Source organism: Strongylocentrotus purpuratus, unplaced genomic scaffold (genome assembly GCF_000002235.5).
Source record: "Strongylocentrotus purpuratus isolate Spur 01 unplaced genomic scaffold, Spur_5.0 spur5_contig_823, whole genome shotgun sequence".
NCBI classification, from domain to species: domain Eukaryota; kingdom Metazoa; phylum Echinodermata; class Echinoidea; order Camarodonta; family Strongylocentrotidae; genus Strongylocentrotus; species Strongylocentrotus purpuratus.
The window spans coordinates 318,524-340,834 of NW_022145528.1; the positions used below are offsets into that span (position 1 = coordinate 318,524).

The 22,311-nt window shown below is 37.5% G+C and overlaps 3 protein-coding genes across 3 annotated transcripts; all 3 read right to left on the reverse strand.

The window, feature by feature from the left end:
• Positions 1-1,671: 1,671 nt before the first annotated feature.
• On the reverse strand, positions 1,672-2,568 carry LOC115922641 (actin, cytoskeletal 4-like). Its single transcript, XM_030981889.1, is given in 3 exon segments — positions 1,672-1,872; positions 1,874-2,151; positions 2,479-2,568. Coding segments are annotated over 3 exon segments (549 nt in total). The 5' UTR covers positions 2,549-2,568.
• A 2-nt stretch (positions 2,569-2,570) lies between these two features.
• On the reverse strand, positions 2,571-6,160 carry LOC115918530 (actin-like; the record flags this gene model as incomplete). The annotated part of the gene is made up of 4 exons (XM_030981898.1): positions 6,095-6,160; positions 4,984-5,176; positions 3,610-3,840; positions 2,571-2,717 (listed from the first exon to the last, which is right to left on the reverse strand). Coding segments are annotated over exons 2-4 (537 nt in total), but the record flags the coding sequence as incomplete, so codon positions are not given.
• Positions 6,161-7,499: 1,339 nt separating this feature from the next.
• Positions 7,500-10,918, reverse strand: LOC593507 (diamine acetyltransferase 2). The gene is made up of 5 exons (XM_792979.4): positions 10,311-10,918; positions 9,637-9,780; positions 9,040-9,216; positions 8,401-8,441; positions 7,500-8,025 (listed from the first exon to the last, which is right to left on the reverse strand). The coding sequence occupies exons 1-5, from the start codon at positions 10,567-10,569 to the stop codon at positions 7,798-7,800; spliced, it is 849 nt and encodes a 282-aa protein (XP_798072.1). The 5' UTR covers positions 10,570-10,918; the 3' UTR covers positions 7,500-7,797.
• Positions 10,919-22,311: the final 11,393 nt, after the last annotated feature.

Here is a 22,311-nt window from a genome sequence, read left to right on the forward strand (position 1 = left end):
AATGGAGAGTGAAGGATGTGGTAAATATAGCTTGTAAAAAGAGAGATAGAGAGAGAGATACATATATATAGAGAGAAAGAGAGAGAGATAGAGAGAGAGAGATAGAGAGAGAGAGAGAGAGAGAAAAGAGAGTGAGGGGAATGGAGAGTGGTAAATATAGCTTGTGGATAGAGAAAGAGAGAGGAATGGAGAGTGGTAAATATAGCTTGTAGATATAGAGAGGCATAGAGAGAAAGATATATATATATATATATATATATATATATATATATAGCCTATATATATATATATATATATATATAGAGAGAGAGAGAGAGAGAAAGGGTTCACGCACGGAAATGTAAAATTGAACTGGTGATTTGTTTGTTTAAAGGTATTTTGGCCGATATAGTACTACATCAAAGAGAGATGTAAATATGATTTTAATGTTCTTCATGAAATAGGACTATCAGTTTCTTATCCTGATTGACGTACGCTTTGAAAACCACAATATTTTTTAAACAGAAAAGATAATTATTAACAAGAAATAAACTTCACGAATAAGTACACGTGCATACGTTCCAATCAAACAGGAATACACAGAATGATGACATTGATAATAGAGCAAAATTGAAATTTAAGGAATGGTTTCGTGTTTTGGAAGGGTTCATCCGTTTGACGTTTTAGATTATTTATTTATTTCCTTTTCGTATAGGTATGGATTAATAGTATTTATCAAAATGATAATGAGACATCATCCATTTGTATATTAATTAGTTTTACTTATGTTAAATGCAAATCTATCTAGTCTCCCAATGATTGGGGGGGGGGGGGGCGGGCACCACGGTATATTGGTGATGTCTTTTGACTCTCATAATTATGAAAGGTCCTCGGTTCGAACTTTGCCGGTTGCTTACATCCTTGAATATTCTATTCTGCCCACATTATTTTCTCCCTCTTGACCCGATGTACAAGATGGGTTCATAATATTTATAAATGGTGGGGGTGGGGGGGGGTAATTACAGGGCCCTTGGGAAGAGCAGTATTAGCACTAACGTGGCTACCCTATGTAAATAAAACCTTATGATCATTTACCATTATTGACTTATTCATTATGTATTTCAATACATACACAGACATATAAAAAGAAGGATAGCACTCTTTTTTCTAAAAACTTATAGGTTCATAATTCCTAAAAAAAAAAACAATACATGGGTATATTAGAATCGTGAACCTTCGAGCCAACGACATGTTACCTTTAAAGGTAAAGAGAATAAAACTTGCAAGCCAAGTCTCTATATAAACAACGTCATATTATAAGACATTCTAAAAACTTTCTGTGAAGATTGTTTTCTTCTCCACGATAAAACGTCTCCAATATATTATGAAAAATATATTAAATGGTAGACAAACAAAGCATTTTCAAAGTACTTTGCTTAAAGTCAGTAACGTCAGTATAAATCTATTCTCGGAAAACCCGACCCCGACTGAATTGTGTCATCGTAATAAGCCTAAGTTGTTTTGAAACATAATTATTAGGTGAACTCCACATACACATTCAAATTCATATTGCCGCGAAAATAGCAAGGGTTTGTAGATATAGAACAAAGATCGCGGAGTAGCATCCGCGGATACAACCTATAGGTACTTCCGATGGACCACATCGGTCCGATCTCCTCATACTCCTGTTTCTTAATCCAATGCGTTTTCAATATAGTCAGGATTTCTTGAAGCAAAGATTGAACCTCCGATCCAGACGGAATATTTCCTGTCAGGGGTTGCAACGATAGAGACCTTCATGGAGGGAGGAGCTAAGGCAGTCAGCTCCCGCTTCATTCTCTCCTTAAATCCCGGAAACAGCGTAGAACCCCCTACTAGGTAGACCCAACCTAAGAAGGTCCTCGCGGACATCGGTCTGAAGGCCACTGATGCTGTTGTAGGCCATCTCGTGAATACCAAAGAAGTCTTTCTTGATGATGCTTGGATTGAAGAGAGCTTCAGGGATTCTATAGCGCTCTGCGGGGTCGACGGTGATCGTCTCGCCACTGGGGAGCTCGTAGGTGTTCTGATCGGAAGAGTACATCGGTGGTGTACGGGCCTGGCTTTCGTTGTCAGGATCGAGCGCGACGTAACAAAGCTTTTCCTTGACGACACGGAGGTCCGCTAGTCTACCTGTGGAGAAACAAAGCTATCGTGTCAACATAAAGAGGGGGCCTAAGCTTCGGTCTGTATTCTATACACGTTGTCTACTAATTCAGTTAAACCTAACCTTGGGTCTTAGATCACGTTTAACAAATGAAAACTTAGACCTGAGACTTTCTTCTTTTGTTAATTTCTTGTGAAGGGACGTTAGATTCGGACCCTCAACCCTTGTCTTGAGAGTCAAGTTGAATGAACCACTATGTTCCATGACATGCACCTTCAACTTTTTCCTCATATTTTGTGTTTATGATTGTATCACGCAAACACAACCATCAAGAACATACGAATCTGAATTACCGTTGTATTTATGTTCGTCAACAAGATGAGAGAACAAAGCTTCGTCCAAGTCCCTGCCAGCAAGGTCCATTTGAAGAGTAGTAGGAGGGAGGGGGTTTCTCTGGATGGATCGGCACTACATGGGTGACGCCATGTCCAGAATCCACGATGAGTCCGCACGTCTTACCCAAAGAAAAGAGGGCAAGAGCAGCCTGATTCGCTAGACAGATCCCAGGGCTTTGGAACTTCTCAAAAAATATCTACATAATTGGACAAAAAGGGTTGCATGTTCACCGAGTTAGCTTCCTGAGTTTCACTATACATCTTAAGCATTCTAAAAATGAAAGTGTTCAAACAATTACTGTTAAAATGGCCGAGCAGTGGCGGAGTTTTCAAAATGATGTATGGTTGCTATATCTACAATTTTTAAAACCTTGTCACTCGTACTTTGAAGTTCTTATTAATCATTTCAGTTTGAAGTGTAGCTTATACTAAATATATTAAAGTTGTATAAATTTGGTGTAACCCCAAATACATCTTCCACACGGACTCTTGCATTTGAGGGGTAGACCGGGATGGTGGGAAGGGGGGGGGGGGTGGCGCCACTTTCGCCAGTGTCTTTAATTTACACTACGTCGTCGGGGGGGGGGGGGGTATTGGCTTTGTTGTTTTCTGTTTCTATACAGCACACAGTGGTGACATTACACTCACACAAAACGGAAATGATTATATGGCAATAATCATGACCCCTCAATCGAAAAACAAAAGAGGAAGAAGTTATATAATACTTAACAGGCTTGACATTGAAATCCGGTTTTTAGAAATCTTCCTTTTGAACCAAGGTTCTTGACTTTTTGTAAATATTATGTTTTATATAATTCTTTATCTTTTATTTAGTGTAAAATACCAAAGCTTTGTATTTAATCACAGAACATTTTTACCCTAGATGTAGAATATTTTCTGGTCCCATTTATCCTTTCGATGTTAACCATTCACATTTGATTGTTATATTGATGTAATTTTTGTTTGGATAATAAACTTTCAAATTCAAACTCAAATTCAAACTCAACTCACTCTAAAGACCAGTCGAACTGTCCCTGCCCAGCTCCCATCACCCACACTCTATAATTAGATCCGTATTTTCCTACTTACCTCGGCCGTTTTCTCCTTGTTTGGCTTTGGATTGTTGGGTATTTGTGACAGCACAGCCCCCTCGTCCTGTGGGTTGAACTTTATTTCAGAAAATGTATGACTCCAAACGGCTTCCATATCATCCCATTTGGTGATGATACCTCGTTCGATCGGGTAGGTAAGGGTAAGCACTCCCCGCCTGTTCTGTGCCTCCTCCCCGACATAGCTATCCCGAAAGTTGAGCTTAGTAGTCTAAGCGAAAAGAATCATTTATTTACTTATTAATGTATTAATATATTCATTTATTTATTTATTTACTTACTTACTTATCTTATATGGACTAATGTCCTTTGGCAAGACATTGATCTACATTTGCCACACTCGACCCGGGTGATGTAAATGGGTTACTGGCAGGAATTTATTCCTTGAAATGCTAGAGCGCCGTATAGCGCCGTATGGCAGCCGTGCTAAAGCCAGGGTAATAATCGGGAGCGCCAGGAGTGTCACGTATGATAGACACGAGCGCTATACAATTAGAACCCACTATTATTACTATTGAAATGATGACCAGCAGTGAAGGCTGAGAGTATTAGTTTACAATGAAATAAAATGATTTACAATCAAAAGCCATTTTCATATAATCATTACAAAATATTGAGAAACATACTACTTGGGGAATTTTCTTACAGGCTGACGGCAAATCAGTCACTCTAAAAACTGAAATGTTAAATCACCATTTAAAAGGCCGAGGAGTGACCACTCTTTCAAAATGGTAGATTAACACTTTGAACATGCTGGATCCAACACTATAAAGGTTGAATCTAACAGGTTAAAAGAAACAATCTGACATTTTTAAAGAGTGGTCACTCCTCGGCCCTTTTAAATTGACATTTAACATTTCAGCTTTTAGAGATATGAGTAACTTTTTCTCTCTTTCTTTTTGTCCTATTTTTTTTAAATCGCTTGCTTACTGGAAAATGTAAGCCATATACTGTCTGCCTATTTGGTCAAGGCACCCTACCTCCCCCGCCCCCTCATTCAAATCAGTTTAAATATACAAATAATACACAGCAGCTAGGGCATTAGTAAGAATTTCCACACAAGGTACCTTTGGAACAGTCTAACACGCCAGAGGCGGTAGCCGAGGGTGTTTGGTCTGTTTTGAAGATACCTAGTGACAGTAATTTTACTAATGCCAGAACAAAATGCTGTTTATTACTTGGTTTATAAAATGATGTTTTATAACATGATTTTACTAATGACCGATCATTAGAATTGAATCATGACCGGTCATTATCCAAATTACGCGTGAGGAAAAATAACTGCCTGGTCACGTGTACGCTTTCAACCAATCATTAGATTCGGATCCACGTTTTTATCTTATAAATTGTTTACCAGATCATCTAACACCCCTTGGTGCCGGGGTCTTCCGACGATGGATTGGAAGACGGTCCGAGGACAGTCTTCTTCGGCGAACCCCGCTTGTATTTCAAACGATCCGTGATCAATGACCATGGGTTCCTTATCATGCGCATATTCGTCGACTGAAGCCATGTCGGTGTCGAAGGTGTCTCTGTAATGATGTATCCTGCAGAAAGTGTATGTAGTTCTTTACGTTTCAATAAAATGTTAATGAATGTTGAATCAAACCTACGGTAGAAAATAATGTGAATAACCGCTTTTAGTGTACGATTCAGCAAATGAGAGAATTATGTGAGTTAACAAAATTAACGGAAGTTTGACGAATTTTACAAAAATAAATGGTAGCTAGGCCTACAATAATAAACACAATACTTATTTTCGGGTGAATATTAAGGTGCACTTGGAGAAAATAATGACATTAAAAAATAATAGGAAGATGATGATTAAGAAGAATACAATGAATACTATAGGAAGAAGAGAAAGAAGAAGAAGAAAAGGAAAATTAAATAGGAAAAGACTCAGAGAAGGAGAAGGGGATGAAAAGGGAGAGGAGAAGGTGAGGAGAAGGAGGGGCTAGGAGGAGAATAAGAGAATGAAGAAAGAATATCAGAAATGGTAATGCAAATATTGTTTCCCACAACGATTAATTATGGTTACAAAAGTATTAGAAACAATATCAATCGAGGACTGCCACGTAATATTGGTATTTTGTATTTATTAACATTTATTTCCTTCTCATTAACAGTACAATATGAAACACAATGTTTAACAATTATTTCAACAAAGAGTATACAGTAAATAATTCAGATTCGCACTGTTACCAGATTTAAACATCTTTCTGATAATATAACCCACTCCTCCCCCCCCCCCCCCCCCGATATTTGTTTTACTAATTGAGACCTGACGGAACGCACACGCCACGAAGTGTGATCAACAATAAATTTTCCCCTCAGTCTGATAACTAGGCTAAAGTGGGCGTTTCGCAAACATGCACTTTCCCTGTATGTAAACAATCGCAGCGGCATGTATTCGTGATGACGAAGATATAGGGGTCTATGATTCCGGAAATCGACCATGTTCTCACCTTCCTAGTAGAATCCAAAGCGTTTATTGAACTCGAATCCACAGATAACTCTGGTGCATTCCAAATAAAGTAAGAATTCCTTGTAGCGTTCAGCTTTTAGCATCGTTTGTCATAGGTTGCGTTGTCATAGACGAGTACACGGTGCGTGAATACTGTTTTATTTAATTGACAGCATTCGATCTTCCGGGTGTAGTATTTTTCCAGACCTACCATTTTAAAAATGGTGTGGTAGTTGGAAAAAAATATTGAAAAAATGCAGGAATTTACACCTCTCCCCACCCCTTCTCTCTCTCTCTCTCTCTCTCTCTCTCTCTCTCCTCTTTCTCTCTCTCTCTCTCCCGGCCGTCTCTCTCCCCGTCTCAACCCCGATCCCTAATTCCTCTCATATTTCATGTATTCCTTTCCTCTTTTACATCAATTTCGTCTTTTCCTCTTACCTGGAAAAGGTATCTGCCTTATAAAAAACAATATCTCTCGCTAATATATACACCTCCCTCCCACACGCTCTCTGTTATCTATCTAGGCTTTTTCGATCTCTCTCTCTCTCTCTCTCACACACACACACACTCTCTCTCTCTCTCTGTCTCTCTGTCTCTCTGTCTCTCTGTCTCTCTGTCTTTCTATCTCTCTGTCTTTCTATCTCTCTGTCTCTCTGTCTCTCTGTCGTTCTATCTCTCTTTCTCTGTATCTTTGTCTTTCTTCTCTCTGTCTCTTTCTGTCTCTCCACTCCATATAATGTTGATTCCATGAGTAATAACAAGTAACTCACCTGTGAAGTATTTTTCATATTAGAATACTTAGACTCTTGATTATGTATTATTGTTCATAAAAAGGGAGATTTATTCATTACAAAATATGAGGCGAAGTCAAAATGTACATATGATAAGAAAGTAGTACATACATTTTAAATACTTTAAATAAATAAATACACAAATATCATATCGTGCTTGCATAAATATTTTTTCAAGGTTTTGTTTTCTTACAGAATACATTCTCTTTAGGCTCGAGCCGTGCAGAGAAAACAGCATCTGAGCAAGGTCTTTGGCATTGTGACGTCATATGATTGGAATGTTTAAACAGTTCGCCACTCGCACTATGAAATGACCTTTCCCTTGACCTTTGTCCATTTCTATATCAACTTAGTTCGAAGAATTTCATATTTCGCAGTTTTGTTCTTTCTCGCTGTTGACATAGGATTGCAAGATTTGTATAGAAACTGCATTGAACTAAAAAATCTAGTAGTAAATATGGAGATGTGATATCCAGCCGTAGGTCTGTATCGTTGTAATATTTCTTCTTCTTCTGCGTCTTCTTCGTCTTCTTCTTCTTCTTCTTCTTCTTCTTCTTCTTCTTCTTCTGCTTCTTCTCCCCCCCCCCCCCCCAAAAAAAATATATACATATTTTGTTTTGAAATAATACTCGACGCGGTATTACTATCAGCATTACGTGTTGGCAAAGAAGTGTTATTGATATCAGAATACAATATGCTAACAAATAAAGTTATACAGGAATATTTCTCATCACCTGTATAATGCGTGCTCTTCTTTCAAACTAAATCAGAAACAACCGAGACCACATGACACGTTAACTACTTCATTGATATAATATATATACAGTTGAAAACATAATACTTGTAATATTGCACATTGAAAAACAAACTCAATGTTGTCTTTAAAATCAGTAATACATAAGAACTTATAAACTCAATTTGTAACAAGCGACGAAACATGCACGCCTCTCCTTCCAAGCTTCTCGATGGGTTTGTGGTCGGTGACGTAATGTTGCAGCGAGTTGCCGGCCATGGACATGATGTTGTAGCCATGTTTCTGAGTCTGGTTTTCGAATCCGATGTCTTCGTACCACTGCTTTGCCCGATCATTCTCGATATCGACGTAGCCGCTGATGTACTTGCAGCCGTCCAGGTAACCCATCTAGAAATTGAAAGAGAGATCATACAGGATTATCATGATGGCTTCTTGAGAAGATAAGGTGATAGATGATGATTTTTGTTTAATGACTTCAATTATTGTCACACATTAGTTCTCTGTTATTGTGGAAATGAAAACATTTAGTTTCTTAAGTGTGATTTGAATTTGAATCGGTACAATTCATTTGAAAATGATCTTAACTTACAAAACAGGATAAACAAGTTTTCTTTTATCCTTTTATCCTTTGGATGAATATAGTAGTTTGTATACAACCTCAAACAAAAATGTAAGAACTGATCAGTACTGGTGCTCTATAGATCTACCATGATTTTTTCTTCTCCAATTATATTTGCAAGACCAAAACATCATGAAACTCACCTTACATACTTCATGGAGTAGTACAGCCCCAAGTCCTTTTGCTGCAAAGACAAAAAATAAAATGAGAATATTAGTGATATGCGACCGAAACAATAGGCCGATAACAATCTTGAGAATTAGAATAAAACTAAAATTAACATTTGTAGAAGTCTTGGCCCAAAGATAAATTTAAATCTATTGACAGGATTGATATAAAACCTACATTGACTCGGAAGATCAAAGGAAAGTTGTCAATAAAAGCTCATAGATTCAAAAGCAATTTCGTTGCCCCATGTTTCCATCTTCCCGATATGATTTTTGTCTTTCGTTTGCTATATAGTTGGGTTTTGATAAACTAATGTGAATTTTTTTCCTTTTCCCTCAAGATGTATTCTGTTCAATCAGATTTTCAAGTATATTTTTTAAGAGAGTTTATTATTCATTAAATTACATGCATTACCTTGTTTATTTTTATTATCAATTAGTTGTTGTTGTTGGTGGTGGTGGTGGTGGTGGTGGTGATGGTGTTGGTGATGGGGGTGGTGGTAGTCGTGCTGCTGAGGATGACGATATTTTATTTTCTTCTTTCGTTTTCTTCTCCTGGTATTTGTTTGATTTGATATATAAGTGTTAGTTTTGTTGGTTAGGGATATAACTTACCTCTATAATCATGATGAATGAAAAGGTCTTCCCACGTGATGGTGCGCCCCTTCCATGCGCAGTAGCCCCCACTAAACATGGCATAGCCTATGACACTGTGGTCACCATCATCTTCAAAAGCCTCGAGCAAGACACACTGGTAGCAAGGGTTCGATCCGAAGCCGTCTTTTTTCAGATCTACAAAGAGGATCATTTAAGTAAGAGGATTATATGCCTATTCTCCAGAGAGAGAACACTTGTGAGGTATCTGTCATAAACCAATATATATAAATGCGAGAAAACACACCATACTTTAAACTTGTCAATGCTATTGATCCATAAAGACTATCGCTGTTTGAAATCAGATATATAGATTCGCATAGAGAAAGATCTAGGGGCATGTCTTGTATTTAAATAAAGACAGAAAGAAAACAAAAGTAGGGATACAATCATAAAATGTCAAAACAATCAACAGCAAAGAGTGATATTGAAGATAATTTACAACTTGTTATCGGATGGTTCCGGGAACAAAAATGATTTTTTTTTTTTTTTTTTTTTTTTTTTTTTTTTTTTTTAATTATTTTTTTAAGTAATTTTTTTTAAAGCGATTGTATCTACCTTCCTCGGTGATTTCGACCTGGTCAATGGTCCCCTCCCACTCCGCGAGCCCTCGTACCAGCTTCAGGATGTCGCCGCAGTCGTCGATCTCCGACGGCCGGACAACGTACCTTGTAACGAGTTCGGGGTCAACTTCATAGTCGTCTGTTCATGAAATGAGAAAATGAAATGGTTGGTCAAATTCCTTTCGTCATTTTTGTTTTTCTTAAAGTTAGTTAATTTTACTTCACGGTTAATTTGTGACCGTAAATGTTTAGTTGCCTAGTAAATGCAGGCAGAAGGTGAAGTTTATTATAAAGGCTATGTTATCATAATAATTTACAGTATCATGTATTTTATATGGGGTTAATAAACATCAAGAGATTCAAGCATGGTACATTACCTCATCACAACACATTTAAAGAAGATGTAATAATTTTCCCCCTCCATTGTTGTTAATCAACGTTTCAAGATGCCCCATATTGTACATTATATAGGCCTATTTTGAACAGAACAAAACACGATGATTGGAGTCTATAATACACACTGTATATATTATATTTCTTGAAGTATCTTCGTAAAAGTAGGATATTATCCCTTGTGGAGATAGACCTCTATCCCATAAGAAGGTACCCTAGCTAAAATTTATGATTTTACCATTACTACTATTTTCCCAATTCGTTTAAATTTTTCACCTGCTGAGACTTGAAGCTGAGGAACAACCGGTGTTGTCTTCATCGCAGACGTTCCCAAATATCTCTTCTGTATACTCATGTTGTCGAAGCAGCTAAGCAGATCGTCTTCTGGGAAATTCCTCAACAGCGATTTCCTCAAACACCTGCCGATGCGGCCCGTGGTGGTCATCGACGTCGCCTCCGATGACGCGACTCCGAGAAGGTTTGCCGAACTCCTGGCCGAAACGGAGAATGCGCGCTGTGCTAACCTAGCGAACATGGTGATGGTTTATTTTCACAGTTGCTGATAATATAAAGTAAAAATTATTCCTTGCTTGAACGCGATGGGAATAGCGATCTGTTCTGAAGCGAATCCAAAAGTGATCTGGCAGCCGAGTGTATCTAAACCTCTGACTCTCACTTTCACTACTAAGCAGGTATTACAAGAAAATCTTTCAGGGACCGATGCGCTATTAGAATAGATAAATCAAGCACCTTTCGTAGATAAGCATCCAAGTGTTACAAAGCGGTTTTTTGTCTTTCTTTTTGTCCACCAGCTTTTGTTAAAAGATTGCCTCCAAACGTCAGAGCTTGTCTTTGCTTCACAATGGACGGTAACAATTTTGAGTCCCTTTCGACAAATTCCTGGCTTTTATGCGTCCTCGGGTCCGGTTACCGTGGTGAGTCCCCGAAACAGTTCCGCTCGGCTGTTTCCGACTAAACAGCGTAGAAGTTTCTTTTCTGGGAGTTAGCGCAGGTATGTCTAGTAGTCTTTAGTGGCGGATCCCGGCGGGGCAGGAAAGAGAAGGAAAAGAAGATGAGGAACTATGAGCTGATGATCTTCTATTTCTTTCATTATTTCTTTCTTCTTCTTCTTCCTTCCTTCTTCTCCTTCTTCGTTTTCTTAATCTTATTTTTTCTTCTTCTTCTCCTCCTCCTCCTCCTCCTCCTCCTCCTTCTTCTACTTCTTCTTTTTGTCTTGTCAAAGATCACCGAATTTTCGGACTGATATAGATCCAGAATGCCCACCCTTAAGGTTCAAATTTATATCTGACTTGGCTGTAGATGTCGTGGATGTTCATTAAATTTCGTTATTCTTGCACAATACAAATAATGTGTGTGAACATTTTGGGGGATATGATCGACATTTAAAGTGGGTTTTTGCTTCCGATTATTCGTTTTCATGTTGAGTAGTAAGAAATCTCTTTAATCTGCTGTATGAATAACCTTATTAGGTATATTATCATAGCTATCAATTTTGAGGAAAATGATCGACTTTTATAGTGAGGGTTTTGCTTCCTCTTGTTACATTTCATGTTGAGTACTAAGAAATATCTTTAAACTGCTGTATGAATAACCTTATTGGGTATATTATCATAACTATACACTGTGAAAAAAATGAGTAAAGTTACGTTGGTAATTCTTTTGTTGCATGGGCAATATTTGACTACATTTTGAGCAAAGATATGACTCTTCAACTGCACGACGACGGTAACCCACTTGTTGGGACAATCTTGACTAGCTATGTTGGGCATAATACAAGACAACTATGCACGTGTGGAGTTGGGTACTGACGTTTACCAATACCACTGGGCAAAATATTGCCCAATAAATGGCTGGGTTGACTATTTGCACAACGTTGGGCAAAGTGTGGGAAAAATATTGCCGAATCTTTTCACAGTGTAGAGACATAGTTTCACATGAACTTTATTTACATTGTCACAAAAACAAAAGTCTGTCTACAATCATCTTGCTAGGCTGATTTTTCATTATCTTTTCATAATGTTAAATAGTCCGTTTAAGTTTATTTGAAATAAAAACGAAAATGAAATCGTGAATTTATGAATCAAATATTTCATGTGGGCTGAATTACGTATGTACCACATGCATTCCTGAAGAAAACCGATGTGTTTGAAGAATATGTTTATTATTGCTGCCGTTATTGACTTTGTAATTATTTTGATATCGCTAAAAAGGTAGGTCAATGTAGCACTTAAACTGGGAATCCCATTTTGTGTTCATGTTGGTTCAACGTGTGCCCCACTATTTTCTCTATTCTAATATTCAAACGCCGCACCGGGAAGATGAAGAAAAAAAAAACTACGGGGGCGGGCTGTTTTATCTTCGAGAGTCGAGACTATACATCATTCCCCCAAATTGATCAAAGAGTGTCGCATAGAATGGAGAGAATGATTCGGAATGCACGTGGTGTAGCAGCGAGGGCACCCTCCCCATTCCATCGAATGATGAAGGGGGAGCGGTAGGAAGAAAGAGAGGGGGAGTGATAAAGAGAGAGAAAGTGAGAGCGAGAAACTGAGGGAGAATCGAGAGAAAGAGAGAGAAATATAATATAAATAAATAAAGAGAGAGAGAGTTAAAGACCGTAAGGCGACGCAAAAAACAAGATGATACGGACCCCTCAATCCCAAACCACCTTCTTCTCGATCGTTCTACATCTTGGTCTCTCGCATTTCATCCATAAAACTGCCGGCGGCACCCCCCCCCCCCCCCCATCCGATACTGTCATAGCCTCTTGTCGATGGCCCTCGCGTTGTTGGAGTCCGTGAATTCTGGCGAGCGAAGCGAGACAGAGAGACCGAGCGCGAGCGAGGGCCTCTTGACAAGTGATCTGAATTATATATTCATGAGACCGATTTCCTACTGAATTATGCATGTCTAGACCGCAGCGATTGCGCTCGGTTTCTCTGGCTCGCTTCGCTCGCCATAAGGCCTAAAAAAAAAAATTGATGACTTGGCGTAACCCGCCCGACCCTATTTTTATCGCCGACCCTACGCTTTTTTTTTTTTTTTTTTTTTTTTTTTTAATTTTTTTTTTTTTTTAATTTTTTTTTTTTTTAATTTTTTTTTTTTTTTTAATTTTTTTTTTTTTTTTTTTTTTTTTTGATAAAGGATTCTGAAATACTGGAGACATTTTTTAACTGTTTGTTATTACAGAGCCATTCACAATTGTAAATATTTTCACAAGTTGTAATTGGCTATTCTTTTCAACCCTCATTCTTCAAGATTTTGGATACATGTTAACATGTTAACATGTTACCTCTAGACAAGTTATAAAAATGCTAGTCAATACATTGTGAAAATACTAATATTTGTGAACAGCCCCTTCTAAACCTACATAGGGTCTATTCACCTGTTTATCCTGTTGAAGACAGTGTCTGAGATATCTCAGGCTGGGGTCTGTTCGAAATCTATTAATGCGTTCGTATGTTTGCATTTTATGTGCATGAGGGTGTATGTACATGTACATGTATGTATGCAGGGGGGGGGGGGGCAGGTGTATGTATGCATCCCCCAGGTCCCAAGGTGATCAAGATTTCAACAATTTCTTGCTCACTTTGCTCACACAGTGTGTGTGTCCATATATGTGTGTGTGTGTGCGTGGAGTTATTTGAACATATTGTGGTCTACCCCTCTCATCAGATATCCCTGATCAGATCATCCCCAAGGTCTGAGGACCTATCTACGCCACTGTATGTATGTATATGTGTATGAATGGCTAATTTCATGTATGCAAATATAAGCAACAACAACAACCAAAAAAAAAAAAAAAAAAAAAAAAAAATCGCCCTACCTACCCTAATTTTCAGTGACCCGTTACGCCAAGTCATCAATTTTTTTTTTTAGGCCTAATTTACGGACTCCAACAACGCGAGGGCCATCGACAAGAGGCTAATACTGCCACTGACTTGACTGAAGCTTCACAACTCCAAAAAAAAGTGCAGGATAGACACTTTCCGCTTCCGACTAAAGTCCATTTTTCGAATCCCTTCTCCCGTCCGCCCCACCGCCCCCCCCCCCCCGTATAACACCCAAGATACGTGACTGCTAAAGGTTACTGATCAATACTATCCGTTTCCGACTAACGTCCTATTTTCAAGTCGTGTTTTCTGTCCATGTCCCGCACCCCCCCCCCCCCCCCACAAACTAAATGCAACAGTGCCCCCTCAATACTGGTGGTCCCACACGCTACGCCATACCAAAAGGTGTAATATAAACACTATCCGCTTCCGAACTAAAATCCTATTTTCGGGTCTTATTTCCGCCAACATTCAAGGTCGCATGACCAAATATGGGCAAATCTCTGCTACCATACTTTTCGTCACCTAATACATTGTAAGCATTAAATATTGACTATATTTTGTAGCATTGTGACGTCACAATAAACTGGATCGGACGTATCAAAATTGTAGCCTGGTCTAGACTTTGATTTAAACAAAATGTCTTAGATTGTATGGTTGCATAGAGTTCATCAGTTCAAGTTCAGCTTCAGTTTAGTTCCTTTTATGTCACATTAAAAATAATACATCAAATTCAAAGGTACTATGTCCCATTTGCAGGCCAAACAAAATTGTAAAATTCCAACGGCATTCGAAAGATAATACTAATTTAGAACTTCCCGCAAAACGAAAGGGCTTGAAAATGTCTTTAAGTGGGAAAATAACGACCATTTATAGTTGTCAATTCGACTTACTTGATCGCAATCACTTAAGTAAAAGTCTGATTTTCAGACCCTTGTACCGAATGGTCCATTTTGTGCTGTGCGAAAAAAGTCACGCATTCACTCAATAGTGTCTGACGGTGAAGTCTAGAAAGTAAACGGGTTTTAATAAAAGGACACTGCTAACGTTTACATTTCACAGATAGAACATACGTGACATGTTCATAGTTCCTGCGAAGTTCTACATAACTTGATGTTGGCTGCAAATGGGACATCCCTTTAACAAACCATAATTATATCATATGGAAAGAATAGATTCATGAACGATAAAGACATCTACACGGCATAAGTTTATATTGCATTTACACTAGATAATTTCGAAATTACATGTGAAAAAGGAACTGAATAAAAAGCATAGCTTATAGGGTTCAAGTTCCTCAAAATCACAGCCACATCCCACATCATTGGTCTAGCCATATTAATCCTTTAGCGGGTGAACCCGGGGGGGGGGGTCATTTTGTGGTCCATTTTTCTGTCAAATTGTATGACTGAATCACAATTAGAGACAACAAAATAGTAACGCGTCTTCAAATTAAGAGCTTGAGGTTTTTTCTTTTTTAAATGAAAGCAATTAAAACCCTAAATGGTATACAAAACTACTAAATATTCCATATAGGAACCTTGTAATTCCTTTTTATGCCCTTTTTGTTTTTGTATTTTTGAAAATAGGTACCTTTCCAATGTTTCATCATTCAATCCCATAAACGAATTGACCTGAAATAAAATCTCTTTGAAACAACACATTTTGTGCTAATAATGAGAGCGCTCATACTAGGACAATTTTCTTGTATATTTATGTTTATGCTTTTGTGTCCTGTCTAGTCAGGTAATTCTTCGCTGTGATTCTCTGTTGGCATTTACATGTTCACCCTAATTTACGATATGCATATTGTTATAAATATTCTTTTTATCATCAAATTTATATGTATTTATTACGTAAGTTTATGATTATCATTATTTGAGGGATCCACATTCTACGAGCCTTACTTTTCATTGGATCCCTCCATTTCCAGAGCTTTTACTTTAAAAACATAAAAGCATAACTTAAAGCAAATGTGTGCATTCTCTTTTGTAAGTAAATTAATGATTCGCAAAATGCATTATAATATGAATGTTCATTTGATTTCTATGTTTATTTTCTTGTCATAATTGATGATAAACCGTAATTGTTCTGTTGGAAATGAAAATAAAACTTGAATTGAAACTGAAATTGAAACAGCAGTAAAAGTAAAATGGTTCTATAGAAATAGCAAGGGGGTTCTATATATTTCTCTTCTCATTTTTCTCATTATCCAAAAAGATAAAAACGTAAATATTGAGGATATTTTGTTATTCTTTTAAAAGGGGGTTGCTTAAGGTACTCATTACGCTACTCACGTAATTGTTTTAGCCTAAACTAAACAAAATGATCGCAAGAATAAATCTGAAAATCTGTTTGATTGCTACTTAATCAGAAATACACGTCAGTTTCTAAATGCTTCTTTACTGTTGATTTCACTTGAAAAGGAAACTTTTCGATAACAACCGTTTATTAACATACCAAGGGAAACGCTGCGAGAACATATTATTACTGCTCTCAGCAAACGATGTAGTTTGCTTGTATAAAGTGAGAGAGAGATTGTGAGAGATGGAGAGAGAGAGGAAAATAGAGAAAGAGAGGGGGAAAAAGAAAGCGAGAGAGTGTGTGTATGTATGGATGTGTGTGAGAAAGAGAGAGAGAGAGAGAAGAGAGAGAGAGAGAGAGAGAGAGAGAGAGAGAGAGAGAGAGAAGTTAGGACAAAAGAAGTTCAACACTGCAAGGAAAGGTTGCTCCTTTAAATTGTTAAGCACCTTTTTACATGTTAAAGGGGCCTAACTATGTAGTAACAAATGAGCTACATGACTTGAAGAAGTTTTCTAACATCTTTTAACACTTTTGTGCCTCCCTCCCTCAAAACAAAAACCTGGAACCGCCCTGTATTAGTAAGAGAGAGAGAGAGAGAGGGAGAGAGAGAGAGAGAGAAGAAGAAGAAAGTGAATGGCTCGGGGTTTTTACCCTGTAAATCCCGACGAGACTGCTTCATCATCACTTCGCGTTATGAATCATATCTGGCCTGATCTAAAATAAACATTTAAGAAGGTGTTTTCTCAAACCACTCCAGTCTAAAAATCTGGCAACCAAAACATTATACAAATTAAAACGTAGCTATTAAAGCAAAGCAAAGAATGCCCCCATAAATCCATTTTGTTTGGTCTTCCTCCTGCGGTCCTTCCTTTATTACCCAAAAAGTCCCCGTTGTTGTAGTAACAAGAACACACTGTACGATATAAAAGCCTCATCATTGTCTAGACAATTTAATTTTTTTTTTTTAACTTGGTGATTATATCATAATCTTTAAAAATATGATCAGGGGAGTGTTTCACAAAGATCCTAAGTTGAACTTATCTCTAAGTTGGACTTAATTAACAATGATTATGGAAAGCCGTTGGCATCTATGAAAATATTTTATAAAAGTTATTTTGAAAGGCATAACAAGTTGTTTCAAATCATTCATATTTTCTGTTATCAAGGATATTTCATATTTCATAAATTGAATTCCGGATAGATTATGCGTCCATTCTGTTTAACATATTTGAATAAATATATCTTTGAACAAACACGAGTTTACGGAAGCAGTGACCTAATTAAGGAAAAATTCAGGAAATTCACTGCGCTTGTCCTTCCTTTCCTAACATGTTTAAATAAATATATCCCTGAACAAACAGAAGTTCATGTTTAAGTGACCTAATTCAGGAAAAATCGTAACCCACCTTTTTCCGGGGAGTCGGCCAGAGTATAGAAACAATGGAAAGTAGAAACTCCGTCCGTTTTTTTGCACTCTGTTGATATCAAATGTATTTTCTTTTTGTTTAACCTTGCAGAAGTGAAACCTCAAACTTTTTGTAATTATAATATTTTTGAAACTGACGAATTCGGCGTTTTAATGGTAAAATAGATTTATGATTAGTTTTATATGTTATAAATGCTTTGCTACGAGTTATCCTGTCTCTGTTTTGCTTTCATTTATTTTATTCTATCCCATCATCACCATCATCATCACAATCATCACCACCACCACCATCACCGTCACCATCATCATCAGTATCATCACCATCATCATCATCATCATCATCATCATCATCATCGTCTTCATAATCCTCATCACCACCATTACAATCGCAATCATCATCATCATCATCATCATCATCATCATCATCATCATCATTGTCATCATGTATGATGCATTGCGGTATAAAGCCCCTCCTACTACCCATCCTCTCGAACCGGCGCTATAGTTCTCTTTAGAACTATCAGCTAAAAGAGAGATCACCAACAGTCCTTTTCAGGACTCCCCAATCCTCCCCCTTTCTCACATGGTGCAACCGTTAGTCTACTGTATATAGTGTTCAATTTATCCTGAAGATTTACAGAATAACTCGTCAAAGTAATCAGTCAATAATTAATAATTTAATATTGTCAAGGAAAATATTAAATACACTTGTGTTGGTTAAAAGCGTAGTTAGATTGGTTACAATTATCTCAATATGAACCTTTTACATTTATATGAAATTAAATTGATTTTTAAAAAAATGAATATCCTACTATACATCCCTCTCGAATTGAGTGAAATCAATATCTGAATTAAGAATATATGAACATCATATTTTAGCCATATAAAGACATATCGGAAATTAGTGTAAAACAGTGGTTAATGTTCGAAAAGGTTGCGAAATTTTGCCGCCAAAATTTGTCGGTAAATAATGATCCAAAGAATATCCGTTATGTGCAATAATCCACGACGTCCTACCCGGAATATCACCGCATGATAACATAACCTCGAGCCTTTGATTATTCTCCACATGAGGAAAATTTGTCCTAAATTCTGAGGGGGCTTCCCTATCATTCGATTCAGTTACGAACTTGATATTTACATCCACTTTCAACATGATTTCACGGGACTGTGTAATATATTATTTTTGATAGTGAAAGTCATTCCTAATTAAGGAACCACACTAAAGAGTGTTGTGGTCTAGTGGATAAGTCACCCGACTGCAGAGAACAAGGTACGGGGTTCAAAGCCCAGCCCAACACTAACGTCCTTTGGCAAGACGTTAATCTGCATCTGCCACTCTCCATCCAGGTGTTATGGGTACCCGGAAGGATACGAAAGTTAAATTAAATGTAGTTTGCTCAGCATTTTGAGCGTTTGTAAAATGACGCCTGGAATGCTACCCAGGGAGTGGAGAATGTGCATACATTGTGTCAGGCGCGTACGCAGGATTTTTTCAAGGGGGGGGGGTTTTAACATTCATAAATCGGGCCGAAAATTTCGCAACGACTCAGCCGACCGCTGAATAAGCGGGGGGGGGGGGGGGGGGGGGGGGGGGGGGGGGGGGGGGGGGGGGGGTAAGAGGACACTTTTTTTTTTTTTTTTGACCTCGAAATTTGAAAATTTGACATTTTGCTCCGTTGGGAGAGGGGTAAGGTCACCTGCTTTAGGTCATTCATGGGGATAATTTTTTTTTTTTTTTTTTTTTTAAATAATAAAAAAAAAAAAAAAAATACAAGGGGGGGGGGGGGTTTTAGGTTTTTTTTAGGGGGGGTTTATACACATAAAAATACCAAAGGGGGGGTTTAACCCCCCAAACCCCCCCCCCCCCCCCCCCCCCCCCCCTGCGTACGCGCCTGCATTGTGTGCGGGCAAGACTGAATCCGATGACCGGGGTAATAATATATCTGTAGCATTGTGTTGCATGATTCAAACACGCTATAGGCTATACATTAGAGTACTGATATTAATGAAAATATTGTACTGGAATAGGCCATTTTCGTAATGTAAACCAAATTTATGCATACGTCTTCGTGAAGCGCTTCGATACGAATTATTTCATTCACCTTTTACGAATAATTGTGTTTCATTAGTCAGAATTCAAATTACATACATTAGTTGTTGCTAGGTAGGACAAACATTATGGCTCGCCCTACCTAACAACACGTAATATATTCAATCTGCATTCTGACTATTGAAATACTGGTAACATACAGGTGAATGAAATAATTCTTATCGTAATCGTATAAATGTTGTTACTTTACGAAAATGGACTGCTGTTCTTAAACTGATTCCTTTAAAAAAAAATGCAATCGTGTAACAGCACTTCTGAACAAATAATTTGTATAATAAAAATGACGAATTCACAAAGGAGGTTTGTCGACAAACCTTGGTTTTCGTACGTCATATGACTCGTTTTACGCGTTTTTTACAAACCTGGTTTGTAAAGAACAAAAGGAGGTTTGGCGAAACAAAAGGAGGTTTGAGCTTAAACCTTGGTCTGAGCTCAAACCTTGCTTTGTGAATTCGGGCCTAGGAGTATGCGAGTTCAAGGCCATGCATTGGATGGGCTTCTTCGTGCATGACTTTGTAGTTGAAATAAAATAAATCCCCCAAAATATGCAAAAGTAGTTTCCATAAAAATAATTGTATTTATCAGTTGGTTAGCATTCCTGGACATTTATGTTTGTAAACCGGTCAAAGAGATCCCAGAAGGGTAATAAAAAGAACAAAACTAAACGGTATATTGCAACAGCTATTAACGTGATATCTCTTCAAAATGTATTTTTATTATTTTCCTTAATGATTAAGGAAACAATACTGGACGATTGTCAAAGGAGATTCGTTACAGCTTACATCATCTTCGCAGCTTTCATCTAAGTACCAACGTACCTTTACCAACTCACTGCAGTTTGTTGTAAATTTTGACACTACAAATTAAAAGATTTTTAATTAGCTTATAATTATGATAGTGATTCACTAATGCCCATTTTAAGAGAATAGTTTGTTCTTCTTTACTGAACGTTTTTACTATGTCTCAACAGAATGTGTAGAGATATTTCAAGAAATAAATCAAGCATTTAGTAATTGCTATGGCATAGGTGTATGACTAAACGCGGAGGAGGTGTCATTCTTTTTTGTTTAAAGGGGCGGAGGCATTTTTTTTTTTACATGCAATAGTAAGAGAGAGAGAGAGAGAGAGAGAGAGAGAGAAAGAGAGATGGGGCAAAAGAGGACAGAAATTACATTTTAGTTCAGTTACGGTACAGTTCTTGGTGGTTGGAAATTCGAAAGGGGTACATTTTTGTGTGTGTATAGGTTATGCTAAATATGTGTACCGAATGGTTGTACCCCAACCCCTTAATTGGTCGTTAAGAACAAGGTTCATATTGTTCAGTCATACGTCATCTACTTATTGACTCGTTATCTTTCTTATAACGTCATTAAATCTGCATGTGATTGGTTTTAAAGTAACTTTATATATCCGGGCGGGCCTACTTGTGAGGTAGCTATAAGTATATATATACACGCCTTTGTTGAAGTTGGGCAAGGCAGTATTTGATCATCATAATGTCAGAGTGCAAGCATTAAAGGTCAATTATGTTGGTCAAAATTGCAGGGAGGAGCATAGCGCCGGAAACATATTGCTAAATTTATCAAACATAATACACACTTAAGATATTAGAAACAATTAGGTTGGGCAACCACTATTTGTTTAAACATTTACACATTTTAAAGTTATTTTTAACTACTTAAGCTTAAGAAAGCTTCATTAATTATTTGTGACAATAATCTTCACCTCTTTATTGGTCATTATGCAGCCAAACCTGCTTTAGTGACCACCTGTCTACAAAGACCACCAGTCTACAAAGGCCAAATTTGTTGTTACCCTTGAAAATGGTTTCTCATTGAATCATGTACTAAAAGAACCTGTGTACAAAGACCACCTGTCTACAAAGGCCACTTTTTGTGTTTCCCTTAATTGGGCGGTCGCTATAGACAGGTTCGACTGTATTTACCAATATTACTGGAATTAAGGGTTGGGAAAAAGGTTGCCAAATATTTCCACTACTTTGATCACGTTGGGTAAACTAAAGTTTGTTGGGCAAGTATTAGGTAGGTTTTTGGTCACACAAAATAACAATAGGTGAAGGGGAAATATTTACTCAATCATGTGCTGGAATCCTCCCCAAGGAGTGGGGAATGTGAAGGGGTAATACTAATAGTGCAAGAGCTTTGGTCATTTTCTGGTAAGGCGCTAAAAGTAAGAAACAAGTATTAACAAGTTTTTTTTAATTTTTTATTTTTTATTCTGGCAGTTCATCAAGAGCTTCTTTATTGTTATGCTTGGTCAGTTAAACATTCCAACATTTCAATGTATTCCCAGATTGCTTTGGATATGTATTATACTTTATTTATCTCTCTTGAATTCATGTAAAAATCGTATTAATTTAAAAATAGGATTACCTGACAGTATTATTTAACGAATATAAAGAAATTTGTGTCTTATACGTCAGTTTTGGGCACCAGCACAAACCAACTTCACGCCAACCCGGGATAAGAACAGTAAACGTGGACATTGTTTCGTCTTTTTACTGGAACTATTGAAAGAACATCTAGCGAATTAAAGGGGTAGGCACATTTGACACTCCCC